This window comes from Neomonachus schauinslandi, chromosome 13, assembly GCF_002201575.2.
Source record: "Neomonachus schauinslandi chromosome 13, ASM220157v2, whole genome shotgun sequence".
NCBI classification, from domain to species: domain Eukaryota; kingdom Metazoa; phylum Chordata; class Mammalia; order Carnivora; family Phocidae; genus Neomonachus; species Neomonachus schauinslandi.
Genome location: NC_058415.1, coordinates 32333436 through 32351115, shown reverse-complemented (window position 1 = coordinate 32351115; position 17680 = coordinate 32333436). Strand labels below are relative to the sequence as shown.

Genomic DNA, 17680 nt, shown 5'->3' with positions numbered 1-17680 from the left:
AAAAAAAAATAGCTAACCATCAGTGATCACAATCTGAATAAGGAGAAAAAGATGTTCCTAATACCTGGATTGGCTATCAAAGGCACGCCAACATCCAATAGGCTAACTCCAAAAAATTTAAAGCCAGTGTTGACAAAACAGGATGAAAGAAATCACCATTACCTGACGAGTATACTATGGCCATAAATTCTGAGCCAAAGAGCCAAGAACCAGCTAGCAAGTGATGCAAAGAGGAAAAGCAATGCAAGGATGGACACAGAGAGAAAAAAGTGGCACTTAATAAGCAATTACTAAGTGCTCATTACGAGTAAGGTACCTTGCAAGGTGCTGAAAATTAAAATAAAAGAATGAGAGAGTCCCTTCTCTCAAATACCTCACAGGCTGGTAAAAAAGAGAGACATAGCTGATCAAAATGCAAAGTATTAAGAACCCCCAGATGAGGGCAGGAAGGGACCTTTCCCAGGCTTCACTACAGGGAACTTGTGAACCAGGTCGGAGGGAGCCAGGAAGCACTCTAAGAGTACACACGTCAGGGAGGCGGTTTGAGAGTGGAGTGTTTGGTGCCATGAACCCCTACCCTTGGCTACTTTGTGAGCCTGTGGGCACCTACTCAGAACGGTATTTTTAAATGCATAAAACAAAACAACAAAAGATTACAAAAGGAACTAATTGAAATAATACTGAAAAACAAATTTGTGGTGTAATATCTTTGCTTCTTTAATAATGTATTAAATACTAATATCTAGTGGCAGGTCTAATAACTATTAATCTCCTAATTTCAAGTTGTGAAGAACATAAGCAATATTTTGAGATCTCTGTTACAATGGTCATGTGAGTTCTATTGTGGACAGAGTCACAGAAACTGCTAAGGCCGGCACTGCCTCCAAACTGACAGAATTGCTAAATTCCAGCTAGAGTTAGTGGAAAACAATTGTAAATCTTTCCTCATCCTCTAACAGACAAATTTTTCTTGATACTAAAGTATAAAAAAGATTTTATCACCTGGAATATTTAAAGGCACAGCAGTCAACCTTCTAACAACTTATAAAAAATTACAACAATATTCTTTATATAATGGTGCTTATATATACTGAAGATAAAAGGACAGAGCGAAATGAAACTCAATGAAGTCATCCCTGTGAAAGGTGGAGTTATGGAGGCATTATGGGTAATTCTGGGGTGACCTAAAATGACACAAGAACCTAACTTAAGTACTGATGTTAGAATGTGCACTGCATTCTCCAATATTATTTCTCCCCATAGGGTTTTTGAGAGCAGAGAGCAGTTAGTTCACTAACTCTGAAGCAAAGGCTCAGGGAGGAGTCCCGTGTGGCAGAAGGAAGGAAGATTCCTATACTTTGGCAACACGGATCTTCTCTGATCAGACCCAGCAAAGGCTCAGCTGCATTTACGCCTTGAAGAAGGGTCACCCACCATCTGATGAGATGAATCATGGGCAGAAATGTCATCCTGGGAAAATCCCCGACTGGGTTCTCCATCTATATAATAATGTTTAAAAAGGGTGTAAATCTGAATATAACAGTGTATGCAGAGCGAGCAAGGCTGGGAAGTTGAAGAAATGAAGTAACTTATCCAATGAACAGGCCAAAAAGGACATTCCCATTTCTCTCCAGTAACCCCTTCACCTTCGCTTCTTAATTATTTCTCCCTAATTCCTATGATTTAATAACCCGTGAGATATTATTATTGTATTTTTTCAAGATACCATTTTATAAAAATCCCTAGGGGATCTGAGTAAATAAATTAATACACACTATTCTTCTTTTACCAACTCATGCAGTAGAAGTCACTCATATAAATTTGCCTTGTAATAATGAAAGCTTTCTTTGTAAAATTACAAGAGCTAGGTAAAAATCTTCTACCCAGAAAAACCTAAATCCCTCGGGCTTCATGAAGAAGTAATTGCTGTAACAGTAGAAATGCACATGCAAACTCATAAAAATGTCACAAGTATTTAATTTTCTACATGTCTGTTTGTTCACGTGTACTTTTATTTCTTGTGGGTTTTTAAGTACAAACATATAATACAGTGGGAAATGGTGGTAAGCAGTTTCCCAGCAGATTTAAGGTCTTATTCACTTTAATATCTGTATAAGATACTGAGCAAAAACTAATTCTTTTCCATCTGAGTCATTAGCTCACCTCAGAGGTCTTGTTTGGTAGGTAAGTGATGAGGACTGGGACAGGAGAAGCATCTTTAGATGCTCACTCTGTTAATGTAGGAAACTCTCAACAGGTCGGCACCACCTGCTTTCTATTCTGAACAATAAACAACTTCAGAAACAGCAGAGAGGAAAGTTCACGCCAGTTAGACTGGTGGAGGTGGAGGAGTGTGGAAGCCTCCCACTGCTAAGACAGAACTTGCCACGAGCTCCTCCTAAGTCACATCCAACCTCATTAGTTGCTAGTGAACATGGGAGTCCCTAGATGCCTGCCCCCAGAAGCTCTACCTTGGGCTTCAACATTTCAGGGGCTCTTCAGCCTTCTTGGGTAGCAACAGTAAAATCTGGAGAGAACTACAGGTTCAACAAAATCTCAATCATTCACAGCAGGCTCTCTCTCTGTGTGTGTGTGTGTGTGTGTGTGTGTGTGTGTGTGTGTGTGTAGAAATTAACAAGCTGATTCTAAAATTTACATGAAAATGCAAAGAGACTAAAATACTCAAAGTAATCTTGGGAAAAAAAATGTTGGAGGAATTACAACTTGGGGGGAGGAGAAGGAAGAGCATTGGCTCAATTATAAGGTAATACAACTTTCAAAAATTACCTTAAATGGGGCATTTTCAATAGAGAGTAGCAAGCAAGTATCACCGAATTGTATTCTTCCCAAAAGGACTTTTGAATCTCAATTACAGTTGGGGAAAGGATTAAAAATAGCTAAAATAGATGCCAAAAAAAATGTTCTTATCAAGGAAATCTGAAGTAAATCAGACTAATTAAATGGTATTATAGTTTTTCTGTGCCACCAAAAAGGAAACCCAGGTAAATAATGACACCATGTAAGCTAACCCAAGCCATAGTCTCAAGTTGGAAAAGTGACTACCAAGACAGCAGTCTAAATGAAATGTCACATATACTCTGACTCTGACGACCTGGAAGCTCTATATCTTTTCATGATTGGTGAACCTCTCTGAAGTGCCATTTCATCATCTGTAAAATGTATACAATCATAATACCAGGGAGGTGATGACTGTGAGGACCATACGAAATAACGTAGTTATGTCTGAAAGTATTCAGTAAACTATAAAAGTCACTACAAATATTAGCCATTATATTACTTTTATTCGCCTTATCTTATACACTGCTCCCAACAAAGGAGGGTTGTCCCCTTGAACAGAAGAGAAAATTACGGTGGGATAGGCAATTGTGGTTCTATAAAGATACAGTAGTTACACGAGCATGAGCAAGGTGGGGGGAGGGAAGAAAGGAGACAGAAGGGAGAGAGAAGGAAAGGGAGAAAGGTAGGGAGGAGGGAAGTGAGAGAAAGACACAGAGAGTGCAAGAGAGAGAGAGAGAGAGAGAGATCTAAAGTAAAGCTTCCTAGCTTTCTTTTGAAATTTCAGGAGAAATAGCCACAGGAACAGTGGAAGAAAAGCCAGCCAAAAGCTTCCTACTGCCCATCACAACAGCAGAAGTGCAGAGTCCACCTAGCTACCTCACCAATGTTAATCAAAGAGGATAAACCCACAAAATCTTTCCATTATTAATCAAGAAAATTATTATCTATTTTTCTCTCTATCTAGTGTTAATTAAATGCATCTATGTGCCCAACACCGCTTGAAAAAGAGATATGTGGGGTTCCTGTGGAGGCAGGAAGGGACAGGGAAAAAACTGAGAGGTTCTGTAGCAGTAACCTTTCCTTTCCAGTTTCATGACTGTAGCCCCCATGTCCTCTCAAAATCACCTAAAGTTAGTCTCTGTGGTCCCCAAAGCCTTGGCAAACTAGTAAGGGCACCAGTCTTTATTCCAAACACATGATAGAGATATATAATAACAGATTTGAAGGTACAATTAGAAAATATTGAATATAAGGGTTTGGAAATTTTGTATTTTCTTCTAATTCCTGAGAAATGTATGAGGAAAAGGGGGGGCAAACTTAACCAAAAGGCTTATCTAGTACTCAAAGAGAGACAAACAAGATGGAAAGTAACTGATTACAATATGTAATGCCCACAAAAAAGAGCATTTCACTTCTTCTTGCCTCCTGCCCCAATCAAAGGCTTCTGAATGCCAGATCATCTCAGTAATGGCTCAAAGAAAAATTAAAAGAATGCTTTATTTAAAAATGTAGAAACAGTAATTTCTTACATTTCTTCAGCTACTGCCTTCTATAATTTCACAGACCCACTACACATGGTGTGGGATAAGCAGAGAGAATCCATGGTATCTCACAAAGAAACCAAGCCAATTTCAGATAAAGAATGGTCAAGAGAGGTGCATGGGTGGCACAGTGAGTTGAGCGTCTGACTCTTGGTTTCAGCTCAGGTCGTGATCTCGGGTTCATGAGATCAAGCCCCACTTCGGGCTCTGTGCTCAGTGTGGAGTCTGCTTGGGACTCTTTCTCCCCACCCCCGCCCCACCCTCGTGCTTGCTCACGCACGCTCTCCCTCTCTCTCTCTCAAATAAGTGAGTAAATCCTTTAAAAAAAAAAAAAGTCAAGAAACCACCTAATTTTGCCTGGAAAGAAAAGAAGTGCTGATTTGCAGGTGTGAAATTGTCAGACCCCAAGATGGCTACCAACATCCTGTGGAAAAGAAGGACAAAGAAGCTGGATGTTCCCAGGCTGACTGGCTTCCTGCCAAGAGACCTCACAAGGGCTTTTTAGTTAATCCAGAGTTTTACACATCATGTTTGTTGAAAGTGGACATGTATATAATGTTTTTTAGATAGAAATGTTGGAACTTATTTGCCATTTCTCTTGTTTGCAGTTAATAGTCTTAAAAAGTTACACTTCCATTACATTTTGTCAGTATCTACGGATTTCATTATGACTATGGCATCTAATTACTGTTTTCTACATGAAGGAATTGCGAAATGCTGCCTCTTATGCTTTACAAGATGGTGGAATGTCAAATACCCTTTCCTGTTGTCTGTCTGTTGACACATTCCATTTGTATTTCTCCACCATATCCATGGTGTTTCACTCCAATACCAGTGTTAAAATATGGGATTAGTGTCACTAATTTTCTTAACAAGCTATCAGGCAATAATGCATCCCTCAATTATTTTCTTTTTAAAAAAAGACTATAAGTTGCTGAAAAGCTTAAAATTTTCTGGGTACTGAGATACATCAATTCTGTGAGAAAGTGAGCAAGCATTTTACATGGAAACACACCTCACCTATACTAAAAAATGAAACCAGGTAAGTGGTCCTTGGAGAGAAAGACTTGATTTCCTCAGTATGTGTGGTCCTTGAAGTTGGCAAGTATCAACTGTGCCATGTAAACATTCCTTCATGCAGTACAAGCCTATGTCTGCTGACTGGCTCCCAGGTTCCATGCATGCTGTGTGATGGGAGTAACAGAGCCAAGGAGGAAACACAACATTGACAAGTTTCTCTTGGGGATTCTGAGGAGTCTGCTTTTGTGATAATAACCAAACACCTGCACCAAGATGCAGATCTTTCTTGTTGTTGTTTTTTTTTTAATATAAAATCAGGATTCATTTGCAGTTTTACAAGGCCAGAATAAAAAGTTCAGCAATACATTCTTTTCTGTGAACCATGCATTATTATACATTTTGAGAGAGATGAATATAACCAAGCCTGTCAGATAAGAGATCTCCTAATAATCAAGGCTCTACCGAGGGTAACTACTAACACTCATATTAAAACACGTAAGGTCTCAGCCCCCGACATGGCTTCAAAGTTATTTCAGGGGCTCCTCAGGCCCTCAGGAGTAAGTATTGCCTATTTGCAAAATAAATAATGTGTCCCACAAAATATATGCTCTAACATTTTTCCAGCGCATTTGGATGTTTCCAGGAAATATATCTGAGATAGTATTCTTTTACCCAACCAGATTAAAGGATCAGAAATAAAGTCTGGAGAAATGCTACCCTAAGGGAAGAGAGAGTTTTCTGAACCCCCTGGGACCCAACTCTGCTTTCTACCCACAGATGAGGATGTGGCCTTGCTGACCCTGTATCTGATTCAAGGGCTGATTGCTTGCAAGAATTTCCTTAAATGGAAACGCCCAGACTCTCAAAAGTAAATTTTTCTAGAATGGAGATGTAAACCCTTAATACAGAGGAACTGTATAGTCACAAAATATGACTTTTATTCAGATCCAGCAGCCAACTCCATGCAGACACTGCCACAACTCTGTAGCCCCCATAGGGAACAAAGTGTAGGAGAAGCACCACCCCCAAGCATTTAGCCTCTGCTCTGCCTGCATGGTCTCCCCATTCTGATCAGTTTCTGTATCTTTGGCTGATTAAAACTGGAATCGGCAATGGAGGCATCTGTTGTCTCTTCCCACAGATTCAAAACCCCTTGAAGCACTTCAGTTAGTATCAGAAATAGATCTAAAACCCCTGCAGATGATGCCTGAACTGGGACTGGTGCATAGACCCTTCAGAAGTGGCCAGACTTGGAAAAAGATCTAGAAAAGGGGGAAGGACAGAAGAGTAAGCTGAAGAAGGCTCAATTTGAGGCAGAAGAGCCTCTGGCCCAAAGTCTGTGGAGGTCACTCTGGGGAGCTTCTGGGGAGAGTGTCAGTGGAACCTCTCCTCTATGCCCTGCAGCCAGGGCCAGTGACTAAATAGTAAGGCTGTCCTACCTTCTGCTGTGGGTCCACTCAAGCCCTTTTTCTCCTGACAAAAAGCATGGGGGAGAGCAGCTCTATGCTCGCTGATCCCCACCCTTCCTGTGGAAATGGCTATAGAAGTAGGAGGAAACTAAATGTGGGGTATTAAATAGAGAGCAGAAAAGTCTGAAATAGGATACACTTCATTTTCTTTATAAAATTAAAAAAAATTATGTTTTCACTGGTTTTACCCGATAAAGTGAACGAGAGGAAGATTCATTCCAAATGTAAATATTCTAAAACGTCTGTGCTAAATATTTCTCCTCCCAGGCAAACCTGGTGTTAACTTTCTATCACCTGGGATACATGGACTGAGATCTCAACTAAACATTTCTATCGATGAAAAGGTAAGGGATAAGGGATTTCTTTTATTTACTGTATGTTTGATTGAGGAAGACTGATCAGACTCAGGCCCTAATCACTGTAGTATTTTTTTTTTCATCCTTGTTAAGAATTTTTTACTCCAGACCTTTTCTTGGGTTAGAAATCTGTTTTTCAGTATCAGTGCAAAGTCAGCAGGGCATTTGGAAAATAACTTATGTAGAATAAAAAAAAAAAAACATATACAAACACCAGATAATTGTGCACAAGTCTGAGAAGAGTATGTTGGTCATAGCAAATGTAACTGAACAGAGTGGGAGTTAGCAATATCTAAATTGTTGTAAGAAAAACAACATCCACCAAAACAATTCTACTGTCAATGAAACACAAAGACACCCAGATCTGGGAGATAGGAAGAGGCCAGTTAGATCATTGTTAGATGAGTGTTAGCTAAATTCTGGTTCCCTTCCTTAAAAGATTGGGAGAGAAACTAAAAGTGGACAGAGTTGAGCCACAGAATTGAGCTTCAGACTAAAGGAAAATAAAAAGGAAAAAGAAAGGATGGATTCAATCCATTGCTGAGTTTGATTTGTCAGCCCTATTGGAGCCAAGGCAACCTCACTGGCATTAGAAGGCTACACTTAGAGCAGGCAAAACTCATAGTTGTAACCTCCTCTGTGAATTCTACCTGACTGCCTTTAATAGAGTTCATAGTTTCCTTCTTTGGGCTCCCAGGACATTTTATCCTTATCTTTATATAGCCTATCTTATTATGGTAATAGAGCACAGTAGCTAAGAGCCTGGGCACTGAATCAGGTTGCCCGGTTTCGACCATTCTTTCCCTTACTACCTATGTAATATACATCAAATTGTAACTTAAATAATCTTTGCCTCAGTTTCCTCATCTGTAAGAGGAGTTAGTAATAGTCCCTATCATAAATGGTACTTTGAAGATTAAATGACATAATACTTGTAAAGCCTTTAAAACACAACTCACGTTATATGTTGAATCAATGTTTATCATCATTTCTTCAAAAAAGTACATCTGCTTACAACAGGTGTGTGAATGAGGGCATGTCAGGAAGAATGTTTAAAGTTGGGCTAAGAAGTTAAAAAAAAATTATGTTTTTATTTCCAGGACACTCCATGCCCCCCTGTATATTGAATTGAAAAGTTTCAAAGCAATCTAACTGAAGTTCTCCATAACTAACCTTTGTGCCTAGATTACTTTTTATCTTTTATCTTTCTTTAAAGATTTTATTTATTTATTTGACAGAGAGACACACAGCTAGAGAGGGAACACAAGCAGGGGGAGCGGGAGAGGGAGAAGACTGCTTCCCACGGAGCAGGGAGCCCAGTGCGGGGCTCGATCCCAGGACGCTGGGATCATGACCTGAGCCGAAGGCAGACGCTTAATGACCGAGCCACCCAGGCGCCCCCAGATTGCATCATTCTTATTCTATTTTTTTTAAGATTTATTTATTTGACAGAGAGAGACACAGTGAGAGGGGGAACACAAGCAGGGGGAGTGGGAGAAGCAGGCTTCCCACTGAGCAGGGAGCCCGATGCGGGGCTGGATCCCAGGACCCTGGGATCATGACCTGAGCCGAAGGCAGACGCTTAACGACTGAGCCACCCAGGCGCCCCTAGATTATTTTTTATGAGCTGGCTAAACAAGTGCTAAGATAAGGAAGGAGAGGTGGGGAGTATGCATGGCCAATCTGTTATCAAACAGTTTATCTCCAATTCCAAAAGTCTTTAAAAATTGGCTTTATTTTCCTTGGTTTCAGTTCATTTAAAAATCTTGGAATGGGGTCACAGTTTATTGGGGTCACAGCTTTCTACCCTAATCCCATCCTTTCTTCAAAAAAGTTTAAAATGTTTTCAAGCCTGGGGAACTATCCTGAAATAATAATGAAAGGAAGCTGAGAATCAGAAGTTCACCCTCCGGAGAATAACAGGCTGCAATTAGGAGCTCTGGCGTTGGACAAGAGGGTGGTGAGAAGTTGGTGGGCCCTACCACACAGCCCATGAGAAATTAAAAGAATTTTAGACAAAATATCAAAATTTTATGTTTTTCTGAAAATCCTAAAAATGATGGTTATCAATGGTGTTACAATACTTAGTGCCCTGTATTTTCATTGCTTTACTGTTCCTTAAAGGAAGATAAGGATTGTTTTGTTTCTTTTTAGGAAAGAGGTGCTTAGGTGATGCTTGAAAGTGGGATTTTCTAGACCTACAAATGTGGAAGCCAATTCCATGACACTGATCCAGTGGTTCAAACAAAAAAAAAGAAAACAAAGACTCCTAAAATTTTTATCTATAATATATAATTAATATAAACATGTGTGGTATAACAACCTATGCTGTGACATCAAAAGACATCAAAAGACAAGTTAATGGTAACAGGAAAAAGTGTATTAATAAGCCCTCAAATTAGAACAATATAAAAATAAACTTATTAAAGACAAAAAAATTGGACATATCAACATAAACTCTTGATCATTTGAAAAAGAATTATTTTCCTGCTCTATCACTAATGTGGGCCCCCTGCCAAAGTAGCTGGTGTTGCATGAAAAAAAAAAAAAAACACCCTTCATTTCAAATTTGATTTCTAATAGAGCACCTTTAAAAAAGAACCTCGGCTCCTTGATGCGTTGCTGATGCCATGTTTGAAACAAGGAAATCAAGATGATTTTGCCATTTCTTATTGAAATAAAGCAACAACAGTTTCAAAGATGTCTGGAAGTGGTTTTAAATTAGGAAAATAAAGTCACCTTGAAGAGGCTCCGGGACGCCTGGGGTGGTTCAGTCAGTTAGGCGTCTGCCTTCGGCTCAGGTCATGATCCCAGGGTCCTGGGATCGGGTCCCACGTTGGGCTCCCTGCTCGGGGGGAGCCTGCTTCTTCCTCTGCTTCTCTCTCTGCCCCTCCCCCTGCTCGTGCTTGCTCTCTCTCTCTCTCAAATAAATAAATAAAATCTTAAAAAAAAAAAAAAAAAGAAGAGGCTCCAAATGGTCAAAGTGTGACAGAAGCATCAAGAAGAAAATTACAGTCAATTGGTACCCATTGAATCTATAAGAGGCCATAAACCAAAATGATGCTCAAAAGGGTCAAATAATATAAAGCACAGTCAAGCAAAGTCCTACCTACTGATGTGAATTAAATAAATGCTGCCTGATTACAAAAACATAATCCTATGACCACCCATCAAGGGCCTGAGGGGCACCATATGGTAAAATGCAACATATGGTGAAATGTAATTCCGGTCTTCAAACCAAAATGCCTATTGGAACTAACTGGATTAAAAGCCAGAAAGCACTGGGTGTGATACGCAAACAATGAATCATGGAACACTACATCAAAAACTAATGATGTAATGTATGGTGATTAACATAACATCAAAAAAAAGAAAGCCATAAACCAGAGTCAGGGGTAGACCCCAGGAAAACAGGTTTCTAGAACTGTAGAACACTGAAGGGAGATATTCCTCAGGTACCCATCTGGGAACTGAGCCTACCTTCTTCCTCTAGTAGAATATGTGGTCTTCTTGACCTTGATTCTGGCATAAAAATAGGACCCCTTCATGTCTATAAACATTTTATTAAGTGAAAGACACGGATAATCAGTTTTCCTGAGTATAAACCCCTGTGGTAGAGCAATATATCTCTTGTTTCAGATCTGGTGGTGCCTTACACAGAGGCAACTGCATACGCTCACTAGGGAGAGAGAGCCCAGGGAAGTTTTGTTAGGCTAGGTTGCATGCACTTCCACTCTCTCTCATCAAACCATTTCTGCTAGATTTCTATATCCTTGGCTAATTAATTGGAAATTTACAGTGGGAGTGTGTGTTGGGTCTCTCCCGATCAAGCCACAATTAACTGCAGATTCATCATAATGAATTCATATAAAAGTGTTACCAACTTCTGGAAGGTTTTTTGTCATTATGTGTTTTCTCAAAAACTGATACTGGAAGTATACTATACAATGTTCTCCTGTGATTAAGAACTATTCTAGGGTTTAAGTTTAGGAGCTTTGATCATCTATTGTTCCAAATGTTGGTGAGGTGAGAATTATTTTTACATACCAAGGAAAGATTTCATTAAGTTAGTTTTGACAGGTATTTTCACCCCGGTACCATCAAAAGTTAGCTATATAGGAATAGATTAACCAGAAGAGCCACCTTGCTCTGAGCCCTTCACCAGCTCCTGTGCAATGTGGGTCCCCGTCCTGAGCCACGCATAGTGATGGCACAAGAATGAATTGTACTGAAGCTTGCCTGGGGAGCTGGCCTGAAGACATAGGCTGAGGAAAAAAAGTAAGTGCTGAACAAGGTCTCAAGTTCTATTACAAGGATGAGTGCCAGAAGAAGACATGGAGGATGGCTAGGAGGGTAGAATAACAAAAGACAAGAGGACCTTTGAGAGTAGGAGGTGCTAATATGGAAGCCAACATAACCACTACCTTCCATTATCCACATCAATAACACTGCCTTGAAATAAGGGGCACATGTGAAATAGCTGACATACCCTTGACATAAAGATGCTCAATAAATACTATTCTTCTTCTTTTCCACTAATCCCATTCATTAGCATTAGAGAACTATTGTTAACAAATTTATACCAAGCAGCTTCCATGGGTGGCCAAGTGCTAGTCGAAGAGAGAAAATATTAATTAAACCTAGTTAAAAAAATCTAATTAAAACAATGACTTAGTTTAAAAATTTAGTTAAAATAACATTGAGTAAAATAATACACAAAATAGTAGGAAAAAATTTGTCCACTAAAGTGTTTTCTCTATAAAAGTTCTTCTTTGAATAGGTGTCTATCTCCATGTTAGTAGCCACAGCTCAGAAAACGACGAAAGAGACAAACTTCTCCAATGTCATATTTTTCGAGAGGAGAGGGCATTGAGATAAAAATGATGTACCTCAAATAAGATACTTTTATTAAAAAGCGCTTTGTTCATTGCAATGAACTAATGTATAAAGTGCAAGTGATTCTAGTGTTCTGACACTGTATATGGAATATTCTAATCTAATATGAAGGTTCACTGAAGTAATTTGCCCCCGAATAAAGATCTGTGCATGCCATCTTCTCTCCTCCGCTGCCCTCCATTATTCAGGTGTCTCTTCCTTTGGACACCCTCTAGTTTACTCAGGTGTGAGGAGACAGACCCTGTGGTAGCTGTACTTTGCAGGAAGTATATAATTTATGAGTAGCTCATTATTTGCTTTGGAGAAGGAATATATTTTCAAGGCTCATACTTTCAAAACTATTTTACTATTTATTGTGTTCTTTAGTTTTTCTTTTTCCTTAAAAACATCTATGCAACATCCACATAAGTGGTTAGGAATACATCCAATGGAACCTTCTGAAACAGAGCCAGGAAATAGGTCACACTGAATCGTGGCAAAGGGTGGGTGGTCAAGTATCACAACACTACAACATAAACACACGTGCACACGTACACATGCACACACAAATGAAATCTTACATTTGAAAGATAGCAGGTGCCAGCAAAAAGTATGCTTGACAAAAACACTGAAAAATACATATAAAAATTTAGATTAAAATAACAGGGATTAGCTGTGCACTTTCTCTAACATATTTCTATCTTCTAAGACTTTGGAAGCCAAGTATTTTTTTCAAATACCACCTTTAAAAAAAAAAAAAAAGATCTATTTATTTGGGTGGGGAGAAGACAGCATGTGGCAGGGAGAGGCAGAGAGAGAATCCCAAACTGACTCCATGCTGAATGTGGAGCCCGTCACTGGGCTCAATCTCACGACCTGAGCCGAAACCAAGAGTCAGATGCTTAACCAACTGTGTCATCCAAGTACCCCTTAAATACCACCTTTTCAATTAAAAGGGTGCTTACTGTCTAATGGAAGAATGCATTATAATAAATCAGATGAGATTTTTACACTATTATCAGAATGAGTTTATGCTCAAAGCCCATTGAAAAAGCTAGTTAGAATATTTTTGGCATTAAAGGAAGAGTAGAAGTTGCCTTAAAATGGTCCTTTTGGTGCAAAAAAACAAATAATTGGGAGAAATGAAAAAAAAAAAAGAAACAAAAACCCTAACGTGAGTAAAGATGTAGATCCTATTGAAGCAACTTCATTTCACCAGAACTATGCAGGCATCCCCTATTCTGTAAAATGACTGGTTAGGCTGCCAACTTTGCCTGAATTTTATTTTATAAGTTTTCACTGCTATGATTCAGCAATTGCCCACTACCTCCAAATAATCAGGTATGGTGAAAATATAGCCAAACTATAATTCCAGCTCTTGAGAGTATAACCCCTGGTATATACAGTTTACACAAAGAGAAATACTAGAATTAATTTGAACTTTTTTATGCTTGAAAAGTAAAGCATATTTAATGCAATAGGGGCAATTCACAATGCTCTTAACCAAAGTTTTCAGATTTTATGAATTCCTTCTGGTTAGTTGTCAAACATTTTGGGGAAGAAGCCATACTTGAAGTCCAACTTAAGAATAATGGATAAGTAACAGCTATCAGGAATATATTTTGGAAATCCAGTATTTACAGTGCTTCCCGCCAGAGAACTTTGCCAAGGCAATTTACAAACACTAAAATTTTACCTTCATAAGGAAAAACTACCATTTAATATAAATTATACGATGTTCCCCATGTTTGACAAAGTGTACCAAACTTAAAGTGGATCCATAGAGGACAGTGAGTAGATGTTCTTTTCAGTCATCATTTACGAAACAATTAGTAACATAAACCTGACTGAACCACACGTCATAGTTAGAAGGAATGACATGGTGATTAAACATATGGATCTTGGTTTAATAGCAACTTTAATATAATCATTTAGTAACCACAGAACTTTGGAATATTAAAATAAGAATGTGTGATCCCAAGCAAAGCTTCAAATGAACACCTCTAGCTCCATTCAAGGCTTGGAGTTTGGAATTCAACAAATAATAGAGAATGGGCTGAAAAAGCATTTACATTCCAGCACCTGTTGCTCATTAACTGAATCCACTTAGGCAAGGAATTGAACCTTTTTGTACTTGGGTTTCTTATCCTTGAAGCAGGGATACTACTACTCATGAGGCCCAGTTCACAACAGAATTATAGCACCAAAGCCAGCAGCAGCAGCAGTAGCGGTAAACGAGAGAGTAATAATACAACTTCCGTTTTCTGAGGGCTCATCCTGTGCCATGGGCTGAAAACAAGACAGTGAGACAGGCAAGCCTTTGTTTGTAGACAGGGAAGCTGAGGCTCCAAGACAAGAACTCGCACAAGGTTGCACATGTGTTGCTGGCAAAGTCCAAGTGTGAACACAAACTACTCTGACTTGGGAGGTCATGATCTGGTTCACATCTCAAAATGCGTTCCCATGTGTCATCTAATGAGGTAATGCTATTGACCGCACGTTGTAAATGGCAAAGCACCACCGTAATGCAATGTGTTATTACTGTAGTTTTTTAAAAAGTTGCTAAAATGTATTTTCTGCTGAATATATAATACTATTCTTAGCAAAAGCCCATCAGTTCAAGAAACTAAGGAAAAAGCATGAATGAATATGCAACTTGTCACCTAAAACATGGAAAGTAAAACAGATGTGACAGTTGGTGATGTCATCTCATACATTTGTGCATTCACACACAACCGAACAAAGTCCCAACCCACAAACATCAAGTATCTCTCAAAACACCAACAGAAGTTGCTGGAATCATTAAAAAGCCAGGAGATTTGTTGTGTATGGGTCATGGTTCCCCAAGCCCTTACTGACAACCTGGCAGGCTACTCACAGGAGGTTATTAGAGACATAGGACAAGTATGTTAGGCTGCAAATAGTCTGTGGCCAAGCCTCCCAGGGATAACAAAGGGCAGCAAGTTAGCAAAGCTGCCCCTTGTTGGCAGCCCAAAACAATTACAGTGAACTGGAAAAGTAACAAAGGCATATCAACCATCTTCATACTGTCCTAATTTTTCTAAGCATTTAAAACAAATGAAAGATTCCATTTGCCAACAACAGGTAAACTAATTTATGGTTAAATTCACATGTTATTTACTTGCAAACACTCTTTGCCCAGAAAAAGGTTCAGTCCTGAGTAAAATAGAAAAGGCAGAAAAAGTGACCTCTATACGTCTCTTCTACATTTCTGCTTTTCTGAAATTGTTCTCACTCCTCCTAGAGCCTCCATGATACACCTAGCTTATCCCACCTCAGGTGGCAAGGCCCCAGATATTTGTCACCACCTGCCCTCTTCCCTTTACTGTGTTACTGCTCTTTGTTTCTTCTAGAAGAGATGAAATAAAACCTGAAGGCCAAGATGTACAGGTATGTGGATCAGGACACTAATGAGTCCTGGGCAAATACGAGTAAATAATAATGTACAATCCCTGCCCTTAAGGAACTCACAGCCTGGACATGTCAACAATGAGTAACATTACAGAGTAGAGCATGCTAGCCCTGGGAAGTGTACAGGAGGGAATTCGTATGCAGTCTTGGCATCAGGGAAGGAAGGGAAGGCCTTACCACATTTGGGTTGACCTTATGTCGAAAGCATGTGATGTTCACCACGTATGGCCAATCATCAGGCTCCATCAGCACCCCAGCAGCATGAGCACACGTGACATGGAAGGAGGCTGGGCAGCGGCCATAGGAACACTGGATACAGGCTCCAGAGACCTTCTTAACCCGGTATCTGCAGAAGATGCATTTCTGGAGGGTTAAAACAAAGACGAACATCAATTCCAACTGTAACTCAGCCGATTTCCACACTTCATAGAATAATAGCTATTAGAGAGGCAGAAAACTGATTACATCAATAAGTCTTGATCCTGCAGGGGCCCTAGTGGTGAGAGCAACTGTGACAATGTAAGTTGTGTATTTTTAATGAAACACACTGCTATAGTCACATACTACCAAACATATATTGAAATACTTCCTGTGGTTAGGAAAGCCAAACCCTTTTGCATATGCTTCTCCAGGCACAGTAAGGAAAGCCCCCAGGGGTGCTCCTGTAAATCACCCATGAATGCTTAAGTTACTTCTCTTTTACCTCCTGCATGGCAGGACTTTTGGTACAACAAGAGATAGAATATGGGTTTGGAAGATAGGTACCTACTCTCCTAAATTAGATGAGATCTTCAGAAATAACCCCAAACAGCACAGAGATGGTCTTAGTTTTCTATTTATAAGGAACTGTAAAGTGTTAATGGTCCAATGTGGAAACTAGAGGCTCAAGTGTTTAATAATACAAATCTGAACCCTTCATGACTGATAAAAAATATGCTTCGCAAAGTGAGAAAATTGAAAATCACCCCAAAGGGCATAATTTTGTTGAGTATCTATAGCTGACTATGCCTGGTGAAGAGAGAATGAAAATAAAAACAGCAATAATGATTACCACAATCTAAAAATTAAATTGCATACAATTAGCCCTAGACATTTTCACTATATTTGTGCTTCACTAAATGTACAATTAGTGAATACTTGAAGGTTAGAAAAAAATGGTCGTAGAACAACATAAGGTAGGTTCAGAAAGCAGAAGAAAGAGAATGATAAAAAGCTTGACTTTTCGTTCCTAAGGATGAAAAAGGTCTGCAATCTGATCAAATACTGGTGCAGCTGCTCTTCTTTTATAGGTACATTTTCCTTCCTGGGACAGAAAAGGTACTTAAACTCAATGCCTTTTGGGGATCATAATATTTTATCACAGACCTGTAAGAATCAATGTGCACTTAACTTCTAACTCTTCCTCGCCCTACATCAGATCAGCAACTTTAGTCTTATAGATTCTGTACCTTAATCTTGCCCTGATCTCTCCCTGCCCATCTATACCAACTGCCACTGCCTCTGCCCATGGTACCCAGCATAGTAATATCCTCCTAACTGGTCTTTTATTTTATTCCATTTCGATTCATCTCCCCCAGGCCTGCCAGAGTGATCTCTTTACAACATAAATCCAATGTCAGTCTCCTGCTTAAATGACCTTCAGTGGGTTCTCCTTATCTCCAAAACATTCCAGAAAAAAAGGAGACGGAATAGCATGAGATAGAAGGGGCTTATAATAGACCCTTATAGTCCATCTGAGCAATCTTATTTCTCACTAGTCCCCATAAGGGCCCCACACTCCAGACATTTATCTGCTCTCCCTATATATCTGGATTCAATGTACAATTAAGTATTTTTAAGTGGGAGTTAAGGATGTGGCTTAGTTGATTAAGAAACTACACACGTACTCACACACAGAACCACAGAACTGAAACAAGACCCATTATAATCTGAATAAAAGTATTACTTTCTTGGTATCTTGGCAATTTTTAAAAAGACTTTATCTATTTATTTGAGAGAGAGAGCACAAGCAGGGGGAGGGGCAGAGGGAGAAGCAGACTCCCTGCTGAGTAGGGAAGCCTGATGAGGGGGAGAGGGGATCCCCAGACCCTGGGATCATGACCTGAGCTGAAGGCAGCTGCTTAACTGACTGAGCCACCCAGGTGCTCTCAACAATTCTTGTTATCAGTTTCAATACATTCTTGGTAAT

The 17680-nt window shown here is 39.4% G+C and overlaps 1 protein-coding gene across 1 annotated transcript in view; it reads right to left on the bottom strand.

The window, feature by feature from the left end:
• KDM4C (lysine demethylase 4C) overlaps positions 1-17680 on the bottom strand; it is a 437653-nt gene that overhangs the window by 53692 nt on the left and 366281 nt on the right. Inside the window, exons 17-18 of the mRNA XM_044920760.1 lie at positions 15617-15855; positions 15203-15237 (exon numbers count right to left, since the gene is read on the bottom strand). Of these exons, the coding sequence (XP_044776695.1) occupies positions 15203-15237; positions 15617-15855 (274 nt within the window). The remainder of the gene's footprint in view (positions 1-15202; positions 15238-15616; positions 15856-17680) is intronic.